Source organism: Phytophthora sojae, assembly GCF_000149755.1.
Source record: "Phytophthora sojae unplaced genomic scaffold PHYSOscaffold_8, whole genome shotgun sequence".
NCBI lineage: Eukaryota > Oomycota > Peronosporomycetes > Peronosporales > Peronosporaceae > Phytophthora > Phytophthora sojae.
The window spans coordinates 1,061,520-1,084,726 of NW_009258122.1; the positions used below are offsets into that span (position 1 = coordinate 1,061,520).

Below are 23,207 nucleotides of genomic sequence, written 5' to 3' on the forward strand. Positions count from 1 at the left end.
ACAGGGGTACGACCTTGCTGACTGGCCGCGTGTGGAAGGGCGAAAGACGAGCTTGTTGCTAGCCGCAGCTCTTCTGCAGTCGTCAAATTCCTCAGTAGAGAGCAGACTGGAATCTACGAGTGTCCATGGCGCTAAAATGGGTCGAACTAATTGGAGTTGGTGACTCACGCGGTACTCGTTTCCCCCCAGAGCCCGTGTTGATAGCAGATGACGCACTAACCATAAGTTTTCGGAAGGCTGCTTTGGAGGACATCCGTCACACGCTCCCGGCGAATGTGTGCTTCAAAGTCTACGCATATAGAGCGGCCTATGACGCGGATCGAGAGCGTTTGTCAGATGAATCGCCAGTTGGAGAGCTTGGTGCATCAAAAGAGAATGCGATCGTCGTGGTCGTGTTGATGCGGTGGACAACAACGACAGTGATTGATCTCGACGCGTCATCGCTACCGTTTTCGGGGACCGATGACAGCCAGACCTCCACTTGGAAGCTGGACGCTGATGCTATCGCTGGTTTTGGAGTTCGTTGCCGAGGTGCCAAACTGGTTTTATTCCGTCGACAGGACGCAGTCGAGTTATGTATGTTACCCACAAACAAACCCCACAAGAACCACACTTTTTGCGAAATGACGTCTTACGTAATGGTCGGTGTGGATACGTTGTGGGGCCTCCTGGATCTGGGAAATCTGCAACTGCGGCGGCTTTTGCCTTGACCATTGCTCGTACACGTTGGGTTGTCACGTGGATTGGTCTCGAGTGCTTGGAATGTGTGCGCTTGGAGAATAGAGTGAAGAAGACATCCCCGCTGAGTTTCGAGCGTAGTAATGGTCTGATACCGGTGCTGAATGGCGTAAAGGACACGAAGTCCCACGTTGTGTTTCTCGACGGTCTGACGATGAATAATTATGCGGTAGTGCAATTATGCTACAATTGGCTCAAGCAGAATCCGGCAAAACGCCGACTCGTGGTGGTGGCATCGATGGCGTCTCGTGTGAAGAGAAACGAGGCAGAGGACGCTTCCGTGGGCGCCTGTGAATACATCGTATCGTCGTGGAAGCTGGACGAATATTTTCACGCAGTCCAGGGGTAGATTTTTAAATGGGTCTTATGCTGAACAGGTCTTGGATTTGGTCAGATAGTACTTTTTCTATGATCTCGTGATTGGATCACATTCGCCATCGGAAGACGCAAAAGACTACATTACGAAAGTTGTCGAGCCTCAGCGCAGTGGCTGCCATGGCGCTGGCAAGCATCCCCGAGATGCCAGCTTCTCGGTGATGTCGAGCCTTCCAGTGTCGGTTGTTGCGCATTGCCACGGGCACAGTAGGAAGGTTGGAACGCTGGATGGCGGGGCCTAAGGCTCCGGGAGCTTGGTTGCTGGAGCTTGGAGAGGAGAAGGAGATTCAGAAGTGGATGGTTCTCTTCTCAGTGCCAAGCCCAGCGACCACATTGATCCTACATGCACTGTATAAATACACTAGCTACTTCGGACACGAGCATAAGACACAGAGGTCCTTCGACACTCCCCCTTGCTCGCGTCACGCTGATTCTGCGAGCAATACTGTGGCTCTGCAAATTCGTCACAAGCTACGAACATCGTAGCAGCAGTGAGCACGAACATCGCGCTGCAAACATCGGAGCGCACGAACATCGGCGCCAGCACAGTATCAACCACGTAACATCGCGGTGAGCTAATGCCTGCTCTTGCACGTTGCAGCCGCTTTTGGTGAACCATCACCTCGGAATCCATCGTGCTCTGGGCATTGAGCCCTTGCTTCCGTGACCCGTAGGAGACTACACTGCCATTCACCATCGTGACATACCCACTCACGGACTGGCGGTCTTCCTTATCGTTGGCATAGTCAGCATCGCTATAAGCTTCCACGCGCAACAAATCCAAATGGGTTGAACCAGTCACCACCATACTGAGACCAAAATGCTTGGTGGCTTGCAGATACCTGAGTACCCGTTTAGCTTGCGCGTAGTGGACAGCACCGAAGCACGCCATATACTGTCCAAGCCGACGAACAACGTGTGCAATATCGGGCCTTGACCCCGACACGAGATACTGGAAGGCTCCGACAATCTCGCGATACGGCAGATCACTCGGCTCAGGTGCCGCTGGGCCTTCACTAGCAGTTTCCATCGTGGTTGCCTCGGGCGTCGCAGCACCATGACAGCCGTGCATATGGAATCGTCGCAGGATTTCTTCAACGTAATTTGTCTGACTGAAGAAGACAGTGTTCTTCTCATGATCAATGCTGACTTCCACCCCAACCAGGTACTTGACGGGACCGAGCTCCACGAGCTCAAATGTTGCAGCCAGCTTCCGAGCAATAGCTTCACACCGACTGCTCTCGCCCATTAGCAGCAGGTCATCCACATAGACAGTTAGGAGCATGACAATCTCCCCCTTCTCGAGGAGGGAGTAAAGGCCATGATTACTCTCCAGACGCGTGAACCCGAGTGCAACTAGGTGTCGGTGCAGCGTCTTGTTCCAGACGTGGGGAGCCTGTTTGAGTCCATACAGGGACTTAATCAGCTTACAAATCTCCCTATTTCCAGGCGATCCATTGCCTTGAGGCAGTTCCATGAAGACTTCTTCAGTGAGCTTGCCGTGCAAGAAGGCTGTTTTGACGTCGTACCGGAAAATCGACCACCGGCGCTGGACAGCGAAATAAATCGCGACGCTAATCGTGTCGAACCTAATGACTGATGCAAACGTCTCGTTGTAGTTTTCGCCGAACTTCTGCTTGAACCCATGTATGACGAGCCGAGCCTTAAAGCGCTTGACGAAGCCGTTCTCGTCCTTCTTGATTCCAAAGACCCACTTGTTCGTGATCACAGCAGATTTTCCAGCAGCACTTCTATCTACAACCTGCCACACACCATGCTTGCGCAGCGACTCGAGTTCTTCAGCAATAGCGGCCAACCAGTACGCAGCAAACTTCGACCGAATTGCCTGCTTATACGTCGCTGGCACAGGTACATCTCTTGAATGCAGTCGAGACTGGGTTGGCGAGATAGATTCACACTGCAAAACTTTAACCAGCTTGTGCGCAACATAGTGGAGCTCAAAATTAATGAGTCTCGAGTTCCTCTTACGCTTTCTGCCAAAACACGAGACTCGGTGTCGCGCCACAGTATCGCTGTCAGCAAGACCATCAACAGGAGCAGTCTGCACGTCTACGCCTCCACGAGCACCAGGTGCTTCCTCCACAGTAGACACAGGACCAACAGGCTGGGGAGCAGCAATAGCAGCAGGGGGCTGCTCCACAGCGACAGACTGGCCAGGCTGCACGAGAACACTCTCTCGCTCAGAATCCAATCGAACAACGTCCTCAATCTGCATCTGCATTGGGACCAGCGGCGCTCTCGGCGGGAGCTCATGGTCACCGTGATTGTAGGCGTTGGCTAGCAGTTTCTCCACGTATTCACGAGCCACCGTAAAGTCTTCAGCGAAAATCAAATTGCCTCCGCGATGAGTGGAGACTGCACCACGCGCAAGGTCTAAAACCTTATAGACATGAGTCGTTGGGGAATAACCCACCAAAATCGCAGTGCCCATTCTGGACGAGAGCTTTTTCTTCTTGGACCGCGCTCCACTAGCGATGTGATAGTAGCAGAGACTCCCCCACGTTCTTAGGCACGACACGTCAGGCGAATCACCAGACAATTTCTCGTGGGGTGTCAGACCATCGAGCACTCGGGTCGCCGTGACATTCAACGTGTAGACGACGTGAAGAGCAGCTTCACCCCACAGCAGATCGGGTAGGTTGGTCATGTGGAGGAGTGCACGGACCTTGCCGCACGATCCCATTGGCGCGCTCGACGATACCGTTCTCTTGGGGGGTGTACGCGTTGGTTGTCGTCAGCTCGATACCCTCTTCAGCACAGAAGTCGAGAATGTCGTTGTTGTCAAATTCGCCACCTGATCCGAGTGGATTTCTTCCACACGCCAATTCCGTTCGCGATATTTGACGTGCAGGCGATTAACAAGTGCCGCAATGTGGTTCTTCGCTTCACTCTTCTGCCTTAGCAGGAAGAGCCATTTGCATCGGCTGAACTCATCGACCACAAGTAAGAAGGAGGTACACCCATCGAGTGTGGGCTCGTTCACACAGCAGACGTCCACTTGAAGGCGTTGAAGCGGTCGTTGTGCGTGCTGTCGTCGCTCAGGATATGACATCCGCAGCTTTTTCCCGTGCATACAGGGAAGACACGTTGGCGCAGCCTCCGCTCCGCTTGTGCTGATCTGTAGTCCTCTTACCACCTTCTGCTTGCCCATGTCGACGATAGTCGTGGCACTCGCGTGTGTGCCACACCGCCAACGGCACCGACTTCTTCGGGGTCACAATAGCGCTGTATACAACGGCTTGCTCTCGCACTTGGTCTCTCACCGACCAAATGCGATACAACCGATTGACTTTGACGAACTTGAGCCTTGTTCCTTTCTTGGTCAGGAAGCAGACCGATTGATCGGCGGACATCTTGACGAAGTAGTTGAGCTCCGTCTGCATGTAGCCCTGCGAGAGTAAGTTCGCAGGAGCATCGGGCACATAGTACACATCGGAGAGAATGCGCGTCTCCTGCCTGCCAGTGACTTCGTTCACGATCCTGAGCTCCACACTGCCGACTTGATTAATGCTTACCGTGCCGCCATTGGCACACAGCATTTCGGGGCCGTTCCTTATAGTTAATATGTGCACAAAGTGAGAGAGATCGTTGCAGACATTGGCAGTCGCCGCACTGTCAAGACACCACTCAACCACGTCAGAGGCCACTTCGTGGCCGCACCGCCGAAGGTTGCCATCAGCGCCGTCGGCCCCGTAACATCGTGCCGTCTACCGCTTTGCCCACCTGCCCGAGCCGACGAACCTTGACCGCCTTTGCTCGGAGGACGATTGCTTGCATCTTGGCTTGTCTTCTGCCAGCAGTCGCGATACCAGTGACCAAGTTTACCGCACTTGGAGCACGGCCGGCGTTGCATGGCGGCCTTCTCAGAGTGGCGTCGGCTCTGATGCGCTCGGTTCTGATTCTGCCGATGACCCCCTCCATGGCGATCGAAATTCTTGCTGCTGTGGCTGTGCCCAGAAGAAAACTGGTATACTGGATTTGAGTCAGACTGGACACTGCGAGAACCAGAATCACTCGAAGCGTTGCGAACCACGATGCCTCCGGCCGGAGCACGCATATTCTCTTCCTGCTCTCGCGCCAAAAGCCGCCCACGCACTTTACCAACCTCGAGCTCCCTGGCCTTCATTCTTGCACCCACTAGCTCCGTGCTGAGGTCGGGGAATACCTCAAGCGCATTGGTAAGGAGTAGTCGAGCAAGTTCAGCGTCATCAAGCGGATGGCCAAGCGTCACGAGATCCTCTTGTAGCTGCATGATCGCGTCGATGTAGGTGTCTACGCGCTCCCCCTTGGCCAGCTTGCGCACAAACATTGCGGCCTTGGTCAGGATGTCGTTCTTTGCGGCGCTGCCCGCATTGTACTCTTTATCGATCTCCTGGAATAGAGCCACAGGGTCGCAGCTCACCGACAGTCGCCTGTAACGACCAGCCAATCGGGGGCCAAGCGACCCAGCGATAACAGCTTGGGCTTTGAGCCAACGCTCTTTCCAGCGACGCTTCTTGGCGGAGCTCCAAGAGCTGTCGAGCACCACTTCCTCGGTCACTAGGGACCACAGCTTTTGAACCTTGAGTTTTAACTCGATCATTGTGCGCCAAAGCTCGTAGTCGTCGGCGCCAGTCAGCTTGGGGACTTCCAGGCTGGGGCTGTCCAACCGAGAGGAGCGACTCCTCTTCTTCTTCTTCGAGGAGCGCTTCTTCTTGCTGGAGCGCTTTCGCTTAGAGCCCCCCCCCCTCATCCGAACTCGCCGAGTCAGAGTCGGAGTTGGACGAGCTCGAGTCGGACTCAGAGCAGTCCGAGCTAGACGAGCTCGAGATCGAGCTCGCCCCGTCGCTCCGCGACGTTGCCGAGGGCGCAGGTGACGACGGAGATGAGTCACTTGGACGATCTTCGTCTTCAGAACTGTCATCCCGACGATTCTTGGTACCATTCTGAGCGTCCTCTCCATGCGAGTCCTGGAGCCGACTAGAGACCCTGTTTGGGCTCATAACCTGTCGGTTGTTGCGCATTGCCACGGGCACAGTAGGAAGGTTGGAACGCTGGATGGCGGGGCCTAAGGCTCCGGGAGCTTGGTTGCTGGAGCTTGGAGAGGAGAAGGAGATTCAGAAGTGGATGGTTCTCTTCTCAGTGCCAAGCCCAGCGACCACATTGATCCTACATGCATTGTATAAATACACTAGCTACTTCGGACACGAGCATAAGACACAGAGGTCCTCCGACATCCAGACCCAACGGTCCAGCACGTCATGCAGTGAGCTCCCTCCCCACCTGCCGGCAACCCCAGCGAGCTTTGTGAGCTGGGGGATGCAGATGCAGCAGCAGCAGCCTGCGGTGCGCCTACGGAAAGCTCGCACGACCTCCGCAGACTTGCCATCGGAGAAGTCGCCGTTGGGCACGAGACGGCGGCTGCGTTTCAAGGAGAAGGAGGACGCGGACACGCCCGCTGTGTATCGCCGACGACGACGACTGGCCGCGCATCTTGTGATCAAGAGCTCTACGCGCGGCGGAGCGCATCTCGAGGTGCTGATGCCACCCGAGCCTGTGGGCGATGCCAGCGCTGTGATGGGGTACATGCTACGAGACCCTCGGAAAGACAACGACAAGAGCATGCTGCTATCGTGGCATGGCGTGCTGCCTGGACACCTCAAGAACACTGAACGTAAGTGTGCTCCGAATTCGCCATCGTTCTTGATCAAACGTGTGACTAACTGGGAAAACGTCATGTCTGAATTCCCCTGTCTTGCTTTTAGGCGCTGATGACACGAAGCACACCCGCCGCGCGGACTTGATCAGATGAGCACCGGCCCGCTGACTCTCTGACAGAACGTGTACCTGAAGGACTACGTGCTCGACATTGTGCTGACCAAGTCCATGCACAAGAATCCCAAGCGTACGACGGTCGTGGAGCTGGAGGCGCCAGGCTTCCGTCACCGCCGTGGACCTGGACGGCACCGCAAGATCTCGGTCCACACTTGCCGCGGGCTCTCGGTCGTGCCGCGCTCGCCACTTTTCCCATGCAAGTTGCCTGACTCAAAGAGTAAGACTTGGAAGCGCTAGGACGGTAGGTACTGCAGGCGAGACAGACAGACAGACCATTAGGAACGGAGTCAAGTCTGCGTAGTTTTCATGCCGATTCGAATACAATTGCTTCGAACACTGTATTGCTGCGAGGTTATACAATGTGTTATGCGTCCTTGACATTACTGGCACAGCTTCTTCAGCAACGTTGCGCACTTCGGCTACGGTACTTTACTACGCCCCAAGCAAAGCAACTGGGTATCCCAGTTACTGGGTGTACACCTATTGGTGCCTTGTGGACTTTGTGTTGTTTCCCACAATTTTCTTTTTTTGCATTCTACAGTTGTACATCTTACCAACGTAGAAGAATGTCCAGCACATGTAAGGTTACCGCTAGTGCGTTTTGCTGTGGGTAGAAACTCGGAAGAGATAGATGCAGATACCGGTACATGCACGAACTTACAGTTAGAAATTACTAGCAGTGATAGTGATACATCGGAGAATGCTACTGCACAATGTCTGCTCATTCGAGTAACCAGTCATATAGACCACCTTTATCTGCAACATACTTAGTAGGACACATATCTAGGTAGTTGAACGGAGCATGGAGATGGATCGTCGTGCCATGTTCCACTGCTGTGGTTGTTTGGTTCAGGTCTACGGATTCGGTCTCATAATCAGCATGTTCAAATCCTAGACCTGATCTGCATAAGAACCAAAATAAAGGCAACCAGTCCAGGATGGTGAACTTTTTCAAAGCGTGAAACCCCACTTGGATGCTTCCAATGATGCTGAATCTGACTGGGAGATGGATGTGGAATCATCTCATGATGGTGGGGCGAGTAAAGGTTTGGATGCCACAGACATTTGGCGGCAGTCGCTTGTGAGATCTAAGTACTATTTTACTGGAGGAAGTGCTCGGTACATGTTCGGCTTTCCTACAGCGAATGTTGTCTCGAACCTCGACATGGCTGTCGCTTCTATACCGAATGCCGAGCCGGCAGCAATGGGTACTGTCGGTGATCGTTCACGTGATGCCATTAATCGATTGTATTGTCGATTTCGGGGTGCTGCGCAACCAGGGATAATCAGTGGATATGCTGGCGTTGCAGCAGCTAGGGTGGGCGGTCCTGCACTGATCAAGAAACTTGTGTCTGTCCTTGGGGAAGACATAAATGCTGCAATGGAAGGGTGGATATTGGAGATGTATTTTTTCGCTTGCATCCGCTAGGGAGGTGTGACTCTGTACGATGGCGATCAAAGGATTACTTGGCCGGAAGAACAGATCCAGGTTGTCGACCCGCTGAACCTACCGAGGTTGCCGACAATCTGCTGGCTGAAACCGCGAAAGTACAATCAAGGGGGCTACGATGCTGTCTACATTGACATGACCAGCAACCTCGTTCGCTTCGTACAAGTAACGCGGGGGCACACTCACACGTTAGTAGTAGGTACTGGCACATTACGCCGGCAGTTTTTTATTTTCATAATTTCTTACCGTAATTTACAACCGAGAACGGTGCTAGAACGATCTTTGGGGTAGACGTTCGTTTTACGGGTACGACCTCTCGACCACCTGAGAGTGAAAGCCACGTCTTTTGGATCTTAGGGTAGTCTTAGAACCGCTCAAGTACTGAGATCTAGCAGCTGCTATTTTGACGACGCAACCTCTCGACCACCTTATAGCGAGAGCCACGTCTTTTGTTTCTTAGGGCATTTCGGGACCGCTCGACCGACAACGTTCTAACTATATTGATAAAAAAGCAATATGTAGCCAAGGACCAACGCTGGTTGAAAATCTATGTCACACACCTTCATGTCCGCTTAAGTACGCCAGAAATTCTCCCTCCCTTCTTCCTTCTTCCTCATTCCAGAATCTGCCGGCTCGAGGAAAGATGGTGAAGCTCTTCTGTGCGATCGTTGGTGCGGCGGGCAGCGCGTTTTCGGTGCGAGTGGACGAGAGCGACTCGGTGGATGACTTGAAGGACGCGATCAAGGAGAAGAAGATGTACCAGTTCCCTGCTGACGAGCTGCAGCTCTTCCTGGCGAAGACGGAGGGCGGCGTGTGGCTGGATAGAGCTGGCGCGGCATCTGTGGCGCTCGATGAACGTGGATACCCGCAAGGCTTCGGGCAGATGGATCCCACCCTGTGGATCAAGAACCCCAAGCACTTTGGCGATAATTTTCAACCGGGTGAAGGACAAGTTCACGTGCTGGTGGTGGTTCCGGAGCAAGAACACGCACAAACTGGATTGTGGCTTGTCACTGGATCCGTTGACAACGCGCTGAACACGAAAGGGATTCGCTGCAAACTGTACTGGATGGCGACGTTACGCATTGGATACTACGATCCTACGCGCTGCATCGGCAACAAGAATGTCGCGTTTTGGTATGAAGACAAGAAATTGTGTTTTCATGTTTTATTCGAGACAAGTACGTGCTTCTATATGCTGTCGCTGCATCGTAATACTGCTTCATTGAGGGCTAACTCTGTTTCTTTTATAGAAGATGCTGCTTTGCTGTTCGAAACTGACTTAAGGACTGGGCCACAAACGCTGGGCTCTCCGTTAACTGACCAGGTTGTTGAGACGCGTGTTGCACCAGCTAACGCTGTGTCTACTGATCTCCAGCGCGTCTTCTACTGCGACTACGTTCCAGACGATTCGGAATCTCCTCAAAACACAGTTTCATCGATATCGTTGACTACAAGCGTTTCGAATCTGGACTCATCGACTGACGAGTTTCGTTTTCAGCGGATTGAGCACGAGAAGTTCTTCCTACCGTACGGCAAGGCAGAAAGCTGCCATTTGGTGTCGAAAAAGCAAAGCAGAGACCACAAACGGGAATTCGCCAAGTACGATCGCGACTCAAACAACAGGCTTGCGCTTTCTCGCGATATGCATGGTTGGTTCGACGGTATGGGCATTGAGGTTCCCATCGTCAACATGCTACCCGGATCTGTTGAAGAGAATCAATCCATTGGCAACAGACGCAAGGTACTGTGTGAGCGCGTAGTTCTGGTGTGTGTAAGTTTACTGACATTTGCGTGTAGGTCGAGGTCTTCGTGAAGGTTCTGGATGCTCAGTGCACAGATGGCGTTTTCAGTCGTTTGAAAGAAGGATCAACCACGACGAACGATCCGCTCATGATGAAGACGTTTGTTCACGTGGAGGATCCAGAAACATTTTGTTTGTGCATGAGGTGGAAGCACGACGATACTGCGGAGCGTTGGAGAAGCTATTGGGATATGACTCCTGCGGTCGATTGAATGGAATAATGTGGCTCCCGAGTTAAATACTTCGAAGTAGTATTTGATTTCTTGACATACTTTGATCCTGATAAATATAAAGTTAGTAATATACAAAGATGGCGTACTCTCCTGAGCAATACCAAGCTAGCAAGGAACGAATCAAAGCAGCGCAGAAGCGCTACTACCAGCGCACACGCGAAGCCCGTTTATCTTATCAAAAAGACTACGATGACAAGAATAGAGACCAGATTCGAGCTCGCAAGCGTAAACCCAAAACCGAACTTATTGATGGTGAAGTCGAACTTAATAATGAAACCGAACTTAATTAATTAATTAATTTTTTTCCTCGGATAAAAAGTCGCCTATGATATAAAGTCAATCCTGATACAAGACCCAATATTATAAAGTCGTTTTTTCGGAGAATAATATAGCCACCGATATATAGCAATGTTCGCATACGAGCTTGAAGGTCTTAAGAGATTAAATATTAACCCAATCCGATGGGGTAGCAGCTACCGTATTAAGGTACGTGGCAAGACGGGGCGCATGGTATACATTAGCAACATTTCCCACCCCATTAACCAAAAATTGGTAGCGAAGCAGTACAAGATCAGTCTAGGCAAGCTCCAAAAGAATTTGGCTGCTGATTTCAAGGAAGACAGTAAGTACCGCATCTACCAAGGCAATTACATGGAGTCGCACCTATATGAGGGAATCCAGCCTGCTGACTTCTACGACAAGCTTGAGAACGTGCTTGCAACCCAGAAGTCTGCCTTCAAGGTCAACATCGCTCTTGGATACAAGCTTGTCAGCAGAACCGATGACAGCGAGACTCGCTACTTCCACCCGAATATTAGCAACACATCTGTATTTAGCACTCCTGTGGCTATCAACAGCAAGGCTGATATTCGTAAGAAGGTGATCTCGGAGATTCGCTCCATGGAGTTGGCTGACAAGCTCAACTACCCCAGATCCGGGTACATGGTGAAGGGTATTACTGGCTTCAAAATCTATATCTACCAGCGCGACCATGCGCTGGGCGATAGTGAGGCTGTCATTCCTAAGGTGATCCGCGATAACAAGCACGTCATCAACTTCCCCAAGACGAATAACAAGTGTGTCTTCCACTGCATTGCTTATCACAAGCAGGAGGGGGCGAAGAAGGATCCACGCAGAATCCAGGCTCTGGTGAAACAAGCCTTCAAGCAGTACTGTTCGTACAAGGAGATCACCTACACTCTGGGCCTGTTCCGCAATTTCAAGCCTATCGATATTCTCCAATTCGATGAGCTTGAGGAGTGCTTCAAGCTGAACATCAACGTCTTCACCATGGATGTTGAGACGGGCAAGGTTGAATGCATTCGCCGCTCGGACAAGGACTATGATTCGATCAACATCCTGTCGCACGAGAATCACGCTCTCTACATCACGAACATTGATATGCTCCAGCAGAAGTACCAATGCTCTAAGTGTGAGATGGTGTTTGTCAGCTCTGATAAGCTACGCAACCACACCAAGAACCAGTGTGAACTCGTGAACATCGAATCGTTCCCAGCTCAGCCAACCATCTACCAACCCGCTCCGAATAGCATTCGTTCCATACTGACTAAGTACTCCATCGAGGATGCTGACCATTACATTGATCACTTCATTGTATATGATTTTGAGGCTATCCTCAAGCCTACGGGTGTCAAACACGGAGAGAATACTATCTTCACAAACGAACACATCCCTGTGTCTGTTTCCGTAGCCAACAGCTTGACTGAGGAGGTGCGATGCTTTGTCAGCGATGATCCAAAGGAGTTGCTCAAGGATATGTTCCAGTACATCGAGGAAGTTGCGGCTAAGATTCAGCGGTACAACGTCTCGAAGTATGAGACTTTGCTACACAAGATCATCAACGTCCATGGTTTGACTGACGCTGAGGTTCCTGGCCTAGACTTGGGTAAGACGTACAAGATGGAAGATGTCAATGCTTGGATTCAGAACGGAGATTTTGCTAGTTTCTTCGATCTCCACAGCAAGCTCACATTCGGTAAGAAGCGCTCTGACTATGGAAACCTGAAGCAGTGCATTGATCAGGTACCAGTACTCGGATTCAACTCTGGACGATACGACATCAATCTTATCAAGGCGGACCTGTTTGCAGTCATCGGTACTGACAACATCACATCAGTCATCAAGAACCCTAGCTACATGTGCATCGCCACGTCAGACATGAAGATGCTTGACATTAGCAACTATGTTCCGGCAGGCACCAGCTATGCGAAGTACTTGTCGACATATCTCGGTGAGTGCAAGTGTGATGACAAGATTCGATACGTCTGTGGCCTAGGAAAAGGTATCTTCCCGTACGAGTACATTACGTCATTTGACGTACTCAGTCAGTCGGAAGTCCCTCCTAAGTCAGCATTCGACAGCACTCTCCGTAGCACTAGCATCAGTGATGAGGACTTTGCGCGGGTACAGTTCGTATGGGGGCACTATGGCATGAAGTCAATCAAGGATCTACTAATTTGGTACAACAACCTCGATGTAGTCCCCTTCATCAAGGCCATCAAAGCCCAGCGAGAACTATTCAAACGTTTCGAACTTGATATGTTCGCTGATGGTGTGTCGCTACCTGGTCTCTCTGAGAAAGTCATGTATCAGACGTGCTTCTCCAAACTTGTTAAGCAACCTAGAGTCCCAGCTAAGGCATTCGACTTCCCTGAGCAGCGCTACCTAGGCTACATCGAGCAAGATGAGAAGGCTGACCGCGAGTTCGGTATGACCATACAACACCTGGATGAGCTGCTAGAGCGTCAAAAGTACCTGTGTGGTCTATGCTATAAGCAACTCACAGCTGATACTGCCTCGGCTGACCGAATCAACAACAAGCTCGGACACATTGATGGCAATATCTTGATCAGCTGTGTTGGATGCAACGTTGCTCGCAAGAACATGTCGCTCAAGGGCTTCCGCCACAAGAAGCTACTTGAATTCAACTCAGACAGGTTGGTGTACAGTATCGATAGAGAGGAGAAGGACATCTACACCAAGATGAAGGCGAACATTGCTGGTGGCCCTTCTATCATTTTCAACAGATACGCGAAACGCAACGAGACCAAGATTCGAGGGGGTAAGATCTGCAAAAAAATCATCGGCTACGATGCTAATGCTCTGTATTTGTGGGCTCTTGGTAACGAGATGCCATGTGGACGGTTGACCACCATCGAGGCATACACAGGGATCGTCGATGATATTGTAAATGGCAAGATCTTTGGCTTCCTAGAGTGTGATATCCGTACACCAGAGCATCTCAAACCCTATTTCAGTGAAATGACCCCAATTTTCAAGAACACCCTTATCGACTGCAGCGATCGGAGTGTCATCGGTCAGCATATGTTCGAGTACAACGAGGGGTGCAAGCAAAGCTGAGCAAAGCCGGCTCGCAAACTCATCGGGAGCTACTTTGGTGAGAAGATCCTCATTTATGCACCGCTACTCAAATGGTACATTTCTCATGGCATGGAGATCACCAAGACTTACAGCTTCATCAGGGCTAGCTCTCACAAGGCGTTTGCTCCATTCATGGAAGCCGTATCGAACGCGCGACGGGAAGGTGATGCCGATAAGTCTAAGGCCATGATTGCTGAGATGATGAAACTAGTAGGTAATTCAGCGTTCGGTCGCAGTGGCATGGACATGAGCAAGCATAAGGAGGTCAAGTATGAGTCGGATGAGAAGGCAATTAAATCAAAGATTGAGCACTTCACCTTCCATGGAATGGAAGAGTTGAATGATTCATGTGAATTCACAGTGAAGAAGAGAAAGCTCAACAACAAGAACCCAATTCATCTCTCAATTGCAATCTATCAGCTCGCTAAGCTCCGCATGCTTGAGTTCTACTACGATTGTATTGACTTCTACTTCGACCGCTCAAATTTTCAGTATCAGGAGATGGACACCGACTCTGGCTACATCGCTTTCAGCTGTGAAAAGCCATTTGAGGAGTGCATCAAGCCTGAGCTTCGTGAGCATTTTCAGCAGCACAAGTATGAGTGGTTCCCGCGCGACTATAATGAGACTGTAGCCAAGTTTGACCGTCGAACCCCTGGTTTATTTAAGGAAGAGTGGTCTGGTGATGCTATGGTATCATTGTCCTCTAAGAACTACATTTGCTACCTACCAGATGAATCTTACAAGGTCAAGGTTTCAGCGAAGGGAGTCCAGCAGAGTGCTGGACGCAATGGCGACGTCCTCAACCCAGATGGCTTTGAATCAGTTGTTCGCGATCGCATCACGCTACAGGGTACCAACAAGGGGTTTAGACTCAGTAAGGAGAGTAAGTCAATAATTACGTACAGCCAGACTAAAACAGCTCTAAATTACTACTATGACAAGCGTCGTGTACTTGCGGATGGTATCACCACCGAGCCGCTCGACATATATGCAACTACCCGGCAGGGGATTTTTTTTTGTTTTATAACCATATAGAGCGATGGATCAGCTGTTGTCCAAATTATACTATAACCCCAAAACGGGCTATGTGGGGGCACAAGCCTTGTACCAGAAGGCGAAAGAACTAAAGCCGAAGATAACAATGAAAATCGTCAAGGAATGGTTCTCAAACCAGAGCGATATTCAGCGATTTCAGGAGCAGAAAAAGCGATACGATGGGTTCAAAATAGCTTCGCATAACCCTAACTCTTGGCAAATTGACCTCGCGTTTTGGGAGAAGCGACCAATTTTGACTGCTATCAATATCAACTCGAGGTTGGGCTTTGCTAAGGTCTTATCGAACAAGACAGCAGCAACTGTGTTAGCAGCGCTTAAAGCGTTTGTTCGACTCCATAAAGTGGATATCATTACAAGCGATAACGGTAGCGAGTTCATGAACTCGCAGGCTCAAGCATACTTCAAATCCAAAAAAATTGAACACTACAACAACGCTCCAGGTGATCACGGTACTATGGGAAAAATCGAGCGATTTAACAGAACGTTGAAGCAGAGACTAACTAAAATGTCCCCCAATAGAATTACGCAAAAGCTTATTGGTGATGTGATCGAAAACTACAATAGCACGTTTCATCGTTCGATTGGTATGACCCCGAGTGATGCCAAAGGTAAAGTAATGGATGCGGATCTGAGTCATAATCAAGCAGAAGCCGATAGAATTGAGAAGGAGTTTGAGGTCGGATCAAGCGTATTATACCGTCTCAAGAAGCATGCATTTGGTAAGGAATCGGCTCGGTGGAGCAATGCAGTCTATATGATAGTTGGAATTGATGGCTACCGAGTCCAAATCCGCTCAAAGAATGGTCATACCCTCTACAAGGCTCCAAACGATCTTAAACTGGTCAAAACAGAGACTACAGATGCTACTATTAATCGAGGTGATATTCTTGAGACGGAAAAGATCTTGGATCATAGGAAGACACGGACTGGGAAGTACAAATATCTGATAAAATGGCTCGGTAATGAACTTGACTCCTGGGAGCCACAAGATAATCTTAGATTAGTCAATAAGAACAAGAGATCAACCTTAGAGAATGAGTACTGGAAGTCGATAAAAAAATGAGTCGAACTAGCTTCAAAATAAGTTTAATAGAGCAATCCTCTGTAAGCTTTGACTCATCTATATCTATCAATTTTTTTTTGAAAACGATTGCATAAATATATGACTTCATATAGATAAAAGAATGTGTTCCAACTGCGTAGAGAACCAACGTGAGCTTGTACAGCTCCGACGAAAGCTGTGGATCATTCAGGAGGTAAGTCGAATCAAAAATGAGTTGCTGAATCTTGATGCAAGCGCGAATTTTCGTAAGACAGTGGTCAATCATAAATACAGACACGAATTGGAGGAAATCTTTGGCGTTCCATTCCATTGTATTAAAGACCGATATTTAAATCTATTAAACGAACGAAATTGTATTTGTCATTCGTATCTACCTTTCCGCCATGACTCAGTTATGCCGAGCTATTGGTAATTCGAATACTCATTTTTTTATGCCTAACATCTATATAGGATCGATATGTTTCCAAATTTTACATCACTTGCTCAAAGAGAGCAGAAGCGACTAGAGTTGCTCGAAAGAGCTCAACGACGGGTTCGACAAGCCAATTCCAAGCGTCAGATGTACGAAGGCGCATCATGGGCTAGTGACATCATCAAGGGCATCACCACCGTTACTAAGAAAACAGCTGAATCCACACAGACTGATATTTCTGTCGGACCTGACGAAGAAACGCCTGATGAATTAAAAATTCCGCTCGCGGAAATCTTAAAAAAAAAGCTGAAAATTGAAAACTCCCAGAAAAACCCTGAGTCCTCAACATCAACTAAAACTGAAGCCATGCCAAATGTTGATCCGTTAATGGTAGATGCTGGTGTTAGCGCAGTACCTTCAACAAGCGATGCAGAAGCTACTGTTAAGCCTCAAACAAGTGATGCTTCGACCACAGCAAAGCCTCAAACCAGTGATGGTTGGGTCCACGTGAGACCTGATATGAATGATGTTGGAATTGATAATAGTGCAAGAATGACAGATACTGGTGTAAACACTGACATATTCAATGAGAAAAAGGCAGACACCTCTATTCGAGATATTGAGGAGCAAGTTCATGCGCGTGAATGGATTAAAAAGTTCTTTACGGACAATCCTAACTGGGTGGCGCTTGGTATTCACCCAGTGAAAAAGAAAACTGGTAGAGATGATCAAAACCTAGTAATTAGTGAAAAGGGTTCTCTCCGCTCAGTGCGTAGCGGTCGTAAATACAAGAGATATGACTTGATCGATTGGATTGCCACTGAAGGAAAGATTCGCGATATTTTCTACGATGGGGAAAGCAACTCGATCGATGAAGTTGATGCGATGCGTAGGGAAGACAAACCACCTCGATCAGATAGAAAGCGGAGAGGTGATGATGATATTGAGGACTCAGATACTCCACTTAAGGAGCCAAGACTAGATTTAAAGTACAAGGACAAATCTACTTCTACAAAGCTAGATGATGACGACGCCAAGTACAATCTTACATGGTTGATTATTCAAAATAGTGCTTTGCTAGAAGCCAATCATCTTCATAAGCAAATCAATCCTATCCTCAAGGACGGGAAAATTTATAAAGAGGGGTATCTATGGCTTGACGCCAATTTCCGAATCTATGTATTTGGAACCGACACTAATAAGCATCGCCCTGCTGTTCAGATGGAAGTCAATTGGATAGCCACACTCGAGCGATTCGTAGCAATGGTTAAGGATAAGGGATTGGTGCTATCGCTAAACACTCAAATGGATAAGGAGAATGATGATAAGAATTTAGAGAAAATTCTTGATGATAACCTCAAACTACTCCGTGAAGCTATCTTCAGCAACGTTTCTGACATTAAAAGCCCACTAGGTTACGATGGCTATGAGGACGAGCAGCTACAAAAGCTACACGATGAGGCTGAAGAAGCCTATCGCGCATACGGAGAAGCCTACAGTCAGCTGGAAAAGAATCTACATGATTTAAAGAACTCAAATTCAGAAGCCGATAAGGACGCTGTATGAGCTTCAAAAGCAGCTGTAAAAGCTACTAAGGCAGCGTATACGGTTAAGAAACGTGATTATATAACCAGAGCACAAGAACTCAATGAAATTAGGTACAATGATCATCCAATGCCCGATTCGGCTCGAGCAAGGGTGGACCGAGCTAATGTCCGTGCTCACTTTCGTCATTTAGCTCAAGGTAGCGGGCTTAAGGGGCGAGGATTGAGTGGTGCAGGAGTTGCTCCATTGGAAGGTGTGGTTCGCCGAGGTCGTACCTATAATCTCAACGAGATCCAGGGATTAGCTACACCTAGTGCCTATACCTATAAGCAGCTTGGGAGCAAATACATCAGAATTCCCGATCTTGATGCAAAAACACTGGTCATTGTACAGCCGAATCGCCGAAAATGTGGTCCAAAATGTCAAATCAGTGAGAGTCTCCAAGGAATGATCCGAACCTTAGTCTATAAGCAGCAAATTGATCAAGCCTCATACGATAAGCTATCGATCGATGATAAGAAGCTTTTCAAGGAAATCCTAGCAATCACTCACCTCCAGTACAACTTCCACGACAAGCTCGAGGATCCACTTTCGACGCTCCGCGCCGAGTATGACAAGCTGAAAGGTGAATTAGAGCTAGAAAACGATAATCCTAGCATCATCAAACAGCTGAAGTCTCTCACGGTGGATATGTACAGCAATCGTCTGATTGATGATAAGGAGTTCAAGGAAATTATCACTCGATTACTATAAACTATGAAATTTCCTACTACTCTAATTATCGCTTGGGCCATTTTTATTTTCGGACTAATATAGCTATGTTCTTTTTCAACCCCCGCATCATCGCCAGTTCAGGCGGCAGCTATGGAGACAACAGCGATCTCAACATTGCTGAGCTCAAGTCCATCATGAAGAATCTAATCATCCATGACCGACCTCAACAGACCCAAGCAGCAGCATGGGCTACTGACCTCGATAAGTCAATCAAGAAGGTGGAAGCAGCTACCCAAACGGAAGGTGGACGGGTATGGGCGTACCAGCCGAAAAAAAAGTCGAAGAGCGTGAAAACCTTTGCTCTATAGAGATACTTCTGTTTGTTTCTCACGGTAGACTCTAATTTTTTTATCACCGATATCGATAGCCATGATAGCATTCTTGCCGTTGTGGACATTGCGCATGGGGATATAAGCATTATCACCAGTAGATACTACTCCATCGCGCATCGTTATTGAGCCGATGACTTGACCAGTTTCAGGATTTGTCAAATCCTTTGTGATCTGCCTTTTACTTGGTACGCAACCCATGATATATATACTCTACCAAAGATATTTTTTCGAGAACCAATCGGCTGTGTATAGATTTGATTCGTCAAGGGGTCCATGCCTCTTGTAGTTGCTCTCTCGGCGAGCCTTATCGTTATGATCGTAGTCTTTGTAAGCTTTCAACGATGTGCGATCTCGATACTGTTGATAAGGCTCACCAGTCCGCTTAATAGCACCAAAAGATACAACCCTCCCATCAGTAAAAACAGCATCATATTTTTTGCCTTTTCGAGTTGATAGTCGGAACTTGAATGGAGCCATTCTATATAATTGAGTCCAATTTTTGCTTGAGTTCTTTGATTTGTTGCTGCTGCTGTTGAATCGCTTTGCACAGAACCGATGTCAGGCTAGATAGATCTATACCCCATGGATTGATTGGAAATCCATCAGCATTGAGATCATCGTTTGCTCCGATATCAACAGATTCCGGTATAACCTCATACATTTCCTGCGCGATGAATCCAACATGTGAGGTTTGCTCCTGAATCATTTTAAATCGTTTTGGTCGCATTCTCATGACCGCATCTATTCCATATTCTAAATCGATTATATCCTTCTTCAATCTCTGATCTGATGCGTTGGTATATGAACCACCTCTCACCGGAACATAGGCTGTCCAATTATAGTTTCCATCGCATTTGCCTAGACGGATCGCCCCGACCGTAGAGTCAGTTCCGATCGCTGGGTAGTCAGTCTGGCTCCAATTGAATCGATAACGAGCGAAACCATCTCCATTACCCTTGATATGCATGAAGTTGTTTGCCCATACCTCTCCTCCACTGTGGATGGTCGCTTCGGGGCTTGTGTTTCCAACTCCCAACCGTCCAGAGTCGTTGAGATATGCTTTGGTAGTATTACCAACCATGAACCTAAGAGGATCGCTTGTAGTGGTCACTAAAGCTACTCCATTGCTACCTCCAGCAACATCATTGAAAATTTGAACTTCGAATTCGATAGGCGTTGCCTGATCATTAGCGATTCTCATTGCACGCTGCCACGATCCGCTTAGTAAATTCGCGGTTGATGTAATATCAATTTTCGCGGTCGATGACGATGATCCGAATCTAATATACCCCTGTTGAGTGATACGCATGCGTTCAGTCATAGCACTAAGAGCATTTCAACCACTTCTGGTACTAATTGCAAAATCGGCCATCGAATATTGAGCGGCAGTAGCTGTTCTGGTACAATATAGATTGACAGATGGTGTATACGTAGTCATATCACTAGTACCTTCAATCACGAACGATAATCCAGCCTGAGCCCCAACCGTGTTGGATTGATTTCGGATAATGAGGTTGAAATCAGACGCACGCGTTGTCGATGTAAATGAAGTACCAGCAGCAATTTGGCATTGAGTGGTCGTCGTTGAGATCAGATTGGTCGAAGTTAGTGATGTGATACCTGTTGTCAACGCGCTATTAGAGTCTAGAACGAGTGCCTTCAATGCTTCAGCCGTTCCTGCCCCAGTAGTCAAATCCAAATAATTCAACTCGCTTGTAGTTGCTGTACATCCGGAAAGCTTGTTCAGCTCCGCTCCAGTAGCATTCAGGGTTGTTCCTTTGATTTGAAGAGTGGTAGGATTGATGTTGAGGGTAGTTGCATTCATCGTTTGAGTGCCGCTTTTCGAAATCGTATCACATGTCAGCGTTGGTGATGATATTGAAGTTGAAGCTATAAAATTGCGCGATATTGTTAGATCTCGAATTCCAGAGTAATCCTTTGTACTACTGAGTACGACAGCGGTACTGGGGGAAGCTCCTCCCTCGATAACGTTAAGGAAGTAAGCATGATTGAAGTTAACCCATGCACTAACGCCATCCCAGAACTTGAGATTCGGAATGAATAGACCTGTCCCACCCGTATTCAGGGTGAGATTGCTCAGCGTACCTACTGAGGTAATATTCGTCTGAGCCGCGGTTTGTAGCGTGCCTGTAAGACTCGAAGCTGATAATGAACTGATTCCTGAAACATTCTTCGATCCATCAAGTACCAATGCTTTGTTTAGATCCGCGGTACCAGGCGTAATTCCTAAAACGTAAGATGGAGCGCTTGTAATAGTTGATCCATTAACAGTCAGACTACTACAGCTGATTGCCCCGAGGCCGCTGATATCACCACCAGATCCAGGGACAAGTGCTACTCCTTGGGTTGCAATTCCTTGAGAGATACCGGTAATGTATGACAAACGATAGTCATACTTGTTTAGATAAAGAGTCTGAGCATAGTCATACGTTAGAAAACCACTGGCATCCAACGATAGGTAGAATGCAGGGTTATAGATTGAAGATGTGAATGTTGGTTGAGGATAAGAAAAACCAGAACTCATTTTGTCTAAAGCTATATAGATTAGACGATAATCATGAGCGGTATTCCTGATTTTGGGGCTTCAATCCCAAAAAAGTTCAAAAGCGCATCGATGGGTGATATTCCAGCGCTTGACATTAAAGCGTTGTTTAGAATGGTGGTTCTGGGGCCATCGTTCAGTGGGAAGAACAATCTATGTATGTACATCCTCAAACATTCTCCTCACGTATTCGCTCATCTAACGATCATTGCCCGTAATCCTCATCAGGAGTTGTACGAATATCTTCGCGACAAGCTGGATGGCTTTATCACATTCGCCGACCCTGATTCGCCTCCAAGTGTTGATCAGGTTCGTCATACACCAATCAACTCCAATAAACCTGAGCTCGTCATCATAGATGACTACAGCAACGATAAGCTACTTCAGAAGAATTTGTTCTCTCATTACTATACAAGAGGTCGCCACTTCAAGCTCAGTACGATATTCCTAAGCCACAGCTACTTTGCCACGGATAAGATGATACGCTTGAATTCAGAGTATGTAGCTATCCTAAAGGCGAATTCGAAGCGTGATCTCCAGATGGTTGTGAAAGATTTCAATATCAAGGGAGTAGATGATCGTTCAATCGTCTATTACTACAACAAGGCTACGGAGCGAAAGGGGCAAATGCTCTTCATAGATTCCGTCAAGGGTCAGATCAGGTATAACTTTGATAGAGTGATTCGAATTGAGGACTAATTTTATAAAAAAATATGCTTCCATTCATATAAAACAATATGTCCAGCTTTATCAAACTCGATAGCACCAATCTGGTACAGGATGGAACCAACTCAACCTGGAAATACTCTTTTCCCGGATCGGCCGCTGACTTCCGCGATGTAGTATGTGCTATTCAATCGATTTCAATGTATAACTCCGAGTATAACATTGATTCGATGCAATTTCAGAACACAACCTTCAAAATCGAAGTACCTACCGCTGCAACTACATCGACAATCAATCTAAGCCTTCCTGATGGAATCTACTCCTACGACGATATCAATCGGAGCATTCAGACGGCTCTTGTCAATGCTGGGGCCTATCTCATCGATCCGTCTGGGAATAATACATTCTACCTCAAAATGAGTGCTAACAGCGTCTATTACGCTTGTCAGCTTGATTTCTCTCCTACACCTACAACGCTACCTACAGCTGGGGGTACATGGACAAGACCTACCACAGGTCTATATTCCTCGGGCGGTAGTGGATTGCCGACTACCACTCGTGTCCCTCGATTGATCATCGATAATGCTGAATTCGGAAAAGTAGTAGGATTGACGCTTGGGTCATATCCTGCTTCTCCAGCTACTGTTGCAAGTGCTCAGCTCTCTAATATCATTCCTCAGATCCATCCAACCAGTTCCTACATCGTCCGTTGCGATCTTATCAAAAACGAATACGTAGCCTCAGGCGATATTGTCAGCGCTTTTGATAGAGGCGATGCCGCTATTGGAAAGGTCATTTCATACAAACCGAGTCAGTATGCGTGGATGAACTGTCATAACGGATCTCGTGCCAGTATTACGCTAAGCATATACAATCAAAATGACAAGAAGGTCATTTTCCGTGATACTTCGGTATCTATTATGCTCTTGATCCGTCCAAAAAAATAAATCTTCGAT

The 23,207-nt window shown here is 48.2% G+C and overlaps 7 protein-coding genes across 7 annotated transcripts; 4 read left to right on the forward strand and 3 right to left on the reverse strand.

Moving 5' to 3' along the window:
• Positions 1-2,754: 2,754 nt before the first annotated feature.
• PHYSODRAFT_355291 (hypothetical protein) lies at positions 2,755-3,394 on the reverse strand (the record flags this gene model as incomplete). Its single annotated transcript, XM_009535136.1, has 1 exon — positions 2,755-3,394. A coding segment is annotated over exon 1 (600 nt), but the record flags the coding sequence as incomplete, so codon positions are not given.
• Positions 3,395-5,170: 1,776 nt separating this feature from the next.
• Positions 5,171-5,716, reverse strand: PHYSODRAFT_448823 (hypothetical protein; the record flags this gene model as incomplete). Its single annotated transcript, XM_009535137.1, has 2 exons — positions 5,171-5,275; positions 5,366-5,716. Coding segments are annotated over 2 exons (456 nt in total), but the record flags the coding sequence as incomplete, so codon positions are not given.
• Positions 5,717-6,432: 716 nt separating this feature from the next.
• On the forward strand, positions 6,433-7,185 carry PHYSODRAFT_337466 (hypothetical protein; the record flags this gene model as incomplete). Its single annotated transcript, XM_009535138.1, has 2 exons — positions 6,433-6,846; positions 6,952-7,185. The coding sequence occupies 2 exons, from the start codon at positions 6,433-6,435 to the stop codon at positions 7,183-7,185; spliced, it is 648 nt and encodes a 215-aa protein (XP_009533433.1).
• A 1,856-nt stretch (positions 7,186-9,041) lies between these two features.
• Positions 9,042-18,669, forward strand: PHYSODRAFT_337467 (hypothetical protein; the record flags this gene model as incomplete). The annotated part of the gene is made up of 6 exons (XM_009535139.1): positions 9,042-9,579; positions 9,652-10,142; positions 10,199-10,312; positions 11,051-13,800; positions 13,846-14,723; positions 18,458-18,669. 6 exons carry the CDS (start codon positions 9,042-9,044, stop codon positions 18,667-18,669), a joined length of 4,983 nt encoding a protein of 1,660 aa, XP_009533434.1.
• Positions 18,670-21,330: 2,661 nt separating this feature from the next.
• Positions 21,331-21,567, reverse strand: PHYSODRAFT_407596 (hypothetical protein; the record flags this gene model as incomplete). The annotated part of the gene is made up of 1 exon (XM_009535140.1): positions 21,331-21,567. A coding segment is annotated over one exon (237 nt), but the record flags the coding sequence as incomplete, so codon positions are not given.
• Positions 21,568-21,600: 33 nt separating this feature from the next.
• On the forward strand, positions 21,601-22,284 carry PHYSODRAFT_521273 (hypothetical protein; the record flags this gene model as incomplete). The annotated part of the gene is made up of 2 exons (XM_009535141.1): positions 21,601-21,885; positions 21,931-22,284. 2 exons carry the CDS (start codon positions 21,601-21,603, stop codon positions 22,282-22,284), a joined length of 639 nt encoding a protein of 212 aa, XP_009533436.1.
• Positions 22,285-22,322: 38 nt separating this feature from the next.
• On the forward strand, positions 22,323-23,198 carry PHYSODRAFT_518327 (hypothetical protein; the record flags this gene model as incomplete). Its single annotated transcript, XM_009535142.1, has 1 exon — positions 22,323-23,198. One exon carries the CDS (start codon positions 22,323-22,325, stop codon positions 23,196-23,198), a length of 876 nt encoding a protein of 291 aa, XP_009533437.1.
• Between the last annotated feature and the right edge of the window lie 9 nt (positions 23,199-23,207).